At 32.1% G+C, this 6412-nt stretch overlaps 1 protein-coding gene across 1 annotated transcript in view; it reads left to right on the plus strand.

Annotated features, from left to right (window-relative positions):
* Positions 1 to 3699, plus strand: part of LOC143253876 (clathrin heavy chain 1-like) — a 47460-nt gene extending 43761 nt beyond the window's left edge. Inside the window, 2 exon segments of the mRNA XM_076508382.1 lie at positions 1005 to 1080; positions 2429 to 3699. Coding sequence (XP_076364497.1) covers positions 1005 to 1080; positions 2429 to 2532 — 180 coding nt within the window. The 3' untranslated portion in view covers positions 2533 to 3699.
* The last annotated feature ends 2713 nt before the right edge of the window (positions 3700 to 6412 follow it).

The raw sequence follows: 6412 nt of genomic DNA on the forward strand, positions 1-6412 counted from the left end.
AGAATAAGAGATATGATAAAAAAAAAACTGCTTACCCATATTTTTGAGATTGGAATTATGGGGTTTATGGGTGTTGAATATATAGCAATTACAGGAAAAGGAACAACTTCCATTGCATTTGGCTCATGTTAACACAGGGTGTTCGGAAAGTCACTGTGCATTTATATATTTATTAACAGACATGTTTCAATATAGAGTACAGGAGGTAAATATGAATGACAATTATAAACAACGTTGAAAGTGACCCCCATTGGCATCAATACAGGCCTGAATTCTAATTTTGTTTTTAAACACAGCTATCAGTTGCTGACTTGAAATAGACAGAATAAAATATTATTACAAAACTGTACAGTGACTTTCCAACACCCTGCATAAATCAGTGTTTCGTAACCTTTTTTGATCGATGGGCCCCTTTGTGAATCTAATTTCAAAGTTATGTTTTTTGTCCCTGGTTCATGGACTCCCTGAAGCCCTTCTTTCAAAAACCTTTGTCTCTTTAAAATTCACATTGGTAAAAATTTTCATGTGTGAAGTTTACAAACCTACTAGTTCAACATATGGTTGCTGCTATGTTGTAAGCCATATTCACATGTAAACTTAACAGTACAGTATTTCATAAAGCCATATTTAGCTGTGGAATAATTTGCTGGAATCTGTCAATGATGAATAATTGAGCACATAGGACAAAAAAATATTTGGTGTTTTGACTGAATCTTTTCTAAAACTGACTAAATCTCTGCACTATCGAAGTGGTTGTAGTAGACAATGTTTACATGGTTAGTTATTTCTAATTGTTGTGTTATGATGGCAGACAGTAAATTGCATGAACACGTAAGTAACAGTGGAATTTATTATGGTACTGTTTAGATCTGGATGGTATGTAATGATTTAGCTTTATTATAGATTACTTAAACATTTACCTCAAAGTTTTTAAGTTATGAGTTTTTAATTTTTTAAATAATTTTTAATAGTTGGAGATATAAGAATTTTTTTGTTATTTGTAGGTGGACAAGTTGGATGAACAAGAGAATGAAAGGTTATTAGAGTCATCCCAAAATGAACAAAAGACAATATTTTATGGTAAAGAAATGTTTATATATATAGTTTATTGTTAACATACCATCATTTTCATAAGTGAAGTTACTTTGTGGGATCTAAGTTTACCATTTTTCATCATCAATGTTCCATGTACTTGGTAGAGCACATGGTTTCTCTCATGAAAATATGCTTTAGTAGTCATTAAAGAAAGCTAAGTTTATAAAGGTATTCATGATGTGCTAAAAACACATGGGTCCAAGAAGTCTTGATAAAACTGAAATAGAAACCCTTATATAACCTGAGCACTTTTCAAAGGTGGACCTTTCTTCTTCAAGGGTAATCTGGGAATGCCTAGTACAATTGAAAAAGTGATATAAAGACTTTGTTTAGTAAAGTCATAGAGATCATCAGTCTGTGATGTTACTAAACTAAATCTTTATATATCACTCATTGAATTATACTGGACATTCCCAGATTACCCCTGAAGAAGAAAGGTCCACCTTTTGTCACTGCTTTGGTTATAAGAGTTTCTATTTCAGTTTCTAAAGGTATGTTATTCAACATCAAAGCTGGTATTTAGCTTGTAGACACATAAGTACAAAATGTCTGAGTATTGCTTAAACAAACATTTACTGATTGCCTTTTTTGGCTTTTAATTACTTTAAAAGATTATAAATATTGTACATTATGGAAAGCTGTAAATAAAACAAGAAAGTTGTTTTTGAGTTTTAACTTTTATAAGTTAAATTTCTTGATAAAGAAAGGCTTTTGTAGAATAAACCATAAAGTCACATTGACTTGTAGAATGACTACTTTTCCTGTGAGTTCATTAGAATTTGTTGCCTGTAGAATAAAGATATTAAATTAGACTACCTACAAGAAATAACCTTAAGCAGTTCAGTGATAAGTCTGCAGGCTTACTACACTAAAAATCTGATTTCAGTAACTCTGGGCAGAGCACAGATAGTCCATCGTGTAGCTTCGTACTTAACAATAAAATATCCAAATGAAGCCCAGAGGAACTTGGTTGTAACAATGTTTCAATTGATTCTTAACTGTGAATATTATTTCCTTAGTATTTTGTTACTTACAATGCACTTTCTACCATTTCCTCTACTTTTTCAATTTTAGTTGATTATAAACATACCTCAACATTAGTATTGACTTGATAGTTGGTATTGCTTTTAGTTACTTGGAAATACTGTTAACCAATTAAAAACCTGGATGTAGTTCTGTATATGTGTTATTAAATACTCACAAAAAGGAGCAGGTTTATTTTTGTGAATTTGTTTAATTATAATACCTCTAAATTTCATGGGCTTTAAGTTTGTTGAGCACACAGTGAGAAAATATAAGGTTTTTAAGATGATGATATTTGATTTTCTTTCAGCTCCTGAACCTCAGCTGATGTTGACTGCTGGCCCAGGCATGATGGGACCAGCGTACCAGTCATACAGCCAGCCCATGCCAGGCTATCAGAGCTATGGCATGTAAAACCATACCATTAGTGAAAGAAAACCCACTTTCTTCCTGTTCGAGAAAGAACAACCTGCAGGCACAGGACTAAAATCTGAATGAAATTGCTTTTGGGGAAATAGTCTAGTGTTGTACCTCTGTCTCCTGTTTTATTTTAGTGTTACTTTTGACAGAAAAAAGTGTAATTTTAAACAACTTATATATAAATTATTCAGCTAAAATTTAGCATTTTCCACTTTCTTTGATCAGCTCATTCCTGTGTTTGTAATAATATCACATAGTTGTGTTTTCCTTTTTGTATGAGCATGAGAGAGAGAGAAAGTATTGTTCACTGAGACATTATTTAAGATTGAGGGACTTGAGGATAAAGCAAGGACATGAATGTGTAGTTCTAAATATTTTTCTCTCGAAAATGAAATTTCCTTCTCAACGTTTCTTTAAGTGTGAATTAATTGTGCATTCTCCTTATAATGTTGAGGAATGACTTTCATTTACCATCATTTTGAATACTTATAAATTAACGTGAAATATAACCTTTCGTTGTAGGAATTACGAAGTAACCTTTGACATTTCATTGAGGAAGATGTGTAGAAATAGTAGAAGGAACATACAATAGCCTAATATTGTTTTATTCTTGAATTTAGTTAGACGTGAAGTACAATATTGTGTTTAGTCTAGAAACCAAGAATCTTTTGAAACATTCTTCTGACAGTACATGCATTGTAAACACCCAGATGAAACCCAGGTTTAAGAAGTACTCTAAAGCAGTTCAGAAAAATTTTAATATTGTATGGTAGAAGTGGTAACTTATTGGTGGTGTTTAAATTATCCAAGTTTTCAAGGTTTGGTCAAAATATGTAGAATAATGTTTTGATGGTCCAAAATGCTATAGTAGTGAGAATTTAGTCTTACTGGCTGTATCTGTACTAAGTAAAGATTGCAGGCTAAGAAACATACAAAACCAAAAGTTGCATTAGTAAATCATAATCGTTTTTTGTTGTTTTTTTCATTCACCTCCATTAATTAAATACTATTATCTGACTATGAACTGCAATGTGTTTCAAGTTATTATCATTTGGAAATTAGCCCTAATAATGTTATGGGCCAATGGCATTGTGGTTACTTTACAATGTACCTTTACAACACGAGTTTTCATAAGATTAATAAAAAGGTACTGAAGTTGTATTTTTGTTTGTTTCTTTCATGTTGTGTTAATATTTACAAAAAAAAAAAAAACTGTTTGACTATCACTGCAGAGCATTTGTTATTGATTTGTTTGTGTTACACTGTATATGTGAACATACTTGTTGGATAAAAACCTTTATTGGTCAGGTAAGAGAGTAGAATAATGTTTGTATAACTAAATGTTTTCTGGAGTTCTAGAGAATAAAACTTCAAGAGTTATCATAAAATTACAATTACTGTATCTCAGAAGGCCACTAAAGTTTGCAACATTCACAGAATCATCTAAATCTTTTTTCTTTTTCTTTTTTTTATTAAATAAGTTAATTTACTTTATGGTTCTTTCCCATTGTTTTGAGTAACTGTTTATCGGTGCACTGAAAAGTGAGTTATACCTTCCAGAAACAAAAGAACTTTTTGAAAAATCTATGAAAGTAATTTCAGTTAATACTTGTATCACACTTTTAAGTCTCGATTTTAACTAAGGGATTCTTTCTGGTTTTATTAACTGGGTTAAAAAAAACACATTAGAAATCTAAGTGGTATTAAAATAACTAGAATTCCCAAAGGTTTGACACAGAAATTAAATATATTCAATAATATTCCTGTTAAGCTTTATATCTGTTTCATCAATGATATATTACTCTACGTGTGATATGGAATGTGTGTGAATTACTGCCTTCACATGTAATGTTATTTTAATTACTGTAATGAGTCATAGATCGTGAAGTATATTTTAATAGTTTGTCGTAACAATATTTATCGTTATATTTATTGCTTACGTTATGTTTAGCTCACTAACTTGTTTTCTCATCCTTTTTTTATCATTTGAATATATTTATCTATAATTCTATTTTGTTGATGGATAATTTGCCTGAAATTATTTTATTACCATAAACTGATGTGTATGGTTAGGAACTTAAACTAATAAAAAAGTTTGAGAGCTTAGTAATACTGATAAAATGAAACTTTTTATCTATTTTGAAACTTGGTTTCTACGAACTAATAGTAAAACAAACGTTATAGATACTTATGAATTTCAACATTCAAATTAACGATAAATGTTCCAAATAACTTTCTAATACCGTATTTAACGTTAAGAGTATGTGAAATGAAAATTAAAATGTATTTTATGAAATTCGAACACGTATATTTTCTCAAACTATCGCACCAAAAGTGTAATAAATCCACCAAATAGTTTTGTGGGATTTAGAAACACGTCGTACACACTTTAAATAAATGTTTTCTACATTTTGTTATTCCATTATGTTCTACCATAAACCATTAGTTCAACAGTTAAGGTGACTTATAGTGCTAGAGAACTAGTGGTTATGATGCTAAATTCACAACCTGAGAATAAAACGCTCGAATTCCTATCACCAAAAGTGCTTGCCTCTTGATCTATGGGGCATTATAATGTGAAGGTCAATTCCGCTTTTCCTTGGTAAAGAGAGGATCCCGAGGTTTGTCGCGATGTAACGTATATTCACACTTTACTTTAGTAAAAGAGCTGTTGGTGGGTGGTATTGACTAGTTGACTCCCATCTAGTCTGTCACTTCCATATTAAGGATAGATAGTGAAGAAAGGTCTGTGTGAAATTCACAACAAACTAATCAATTATAACACTAAACCAAAGACTGATTTCAGTGGGGGTGGTAGGTACAACACATGTAGCCCTCTCCTCACTGTGTAGCTATGTGACAAACGGAAAAAAACATTTTGTTCATTTATTTCTATAGTGACTGGTAAGTAAAATTCTTTCTCTCTCTCGATGGATGATTTGAAAATGTTTTGCACTGGAAAGTGTGCTTCCCTATTTTTGCAAGAAATCCACTTCCGTATCCCCAGCTGTGGATTCTTGTGGATCTGGTATGGTTACCTAATTCCTGCTTTACATAATTGTCAACTGCATTTATTTGCACGTTAACTACTGATTTCAGGATTTTTCTAATGCTTAACAACATTAGGAACACTTGTGTTTTGTAACTGCATGCATTAGAAATAGCCACTTTCAATGATATAAAGACTACATAGAAGTGCATAGTTAATTACGACTTCATCTGAAACCTTGTTTGCATATATTCTGTAACTTAGGATACAAGAATCTGCATCCTAGTTTTTCTCTTCCAAAAGGACTCCTTCTCCTCCAAGAGGACAAATGTGGCTACATACATTTTTCATTTTCTTAAAGTTGATATTTATGACGTTTTTGTAAAGTAATGAGAAATATTAGAAGCCAACTTAGTATATGTGTTGCAGTAGGTCAATTTGAACTGGACTCTGACGACATGCCCATTGCCCTCGAACATGACATCCGCCCAGATGGTGTCCCCTTAGTGCTTGTATACATATTAAATGTTGTCATACCTTTGTGTCATTCGTGTTATGTAATGAACCTATAGCTCCACCACACTGGACGTTACCAATCATATTTGATATCCATTACACCATGTTAATATCTTTTTCTTGCTCTGTTTGACATGTCTCGTATAACATGTCCATTCATGTTTTCAGTCTTAGTTGCATGTTAATTGCTTACTCTTCGGTTCTTCAATAAACAATAAGAATCAATTCGCGGCTTTACACTGCAATACATCCAGGTATTATTTCGTCATTACCATTTATGGAGTCGTTATATTTCGTTAGTTAATTGGGCCAGGTGGTTATGGCGCACGGGTTCCAGTCCCCCCTCCCCAAACATGCTCGCCCTTTCAC

The sequence above is a fragment of the Tachypleus tridentatus genome, chromosome 6 (genome assembly GCF_004210375.1).
Source record: "Tachypleus tridentatus isolate NWPU-2018 chromosome 6, ASM421037v1, whole genome shotgun sequence".
NCBI classification, from domain to species: domain Eukaryota; kingdom Metazoa; phylum Arthropoda; class Merostomata; order Xiphosura; family Limulidae; genus Tachypleus; species Tachypleus tridentatus.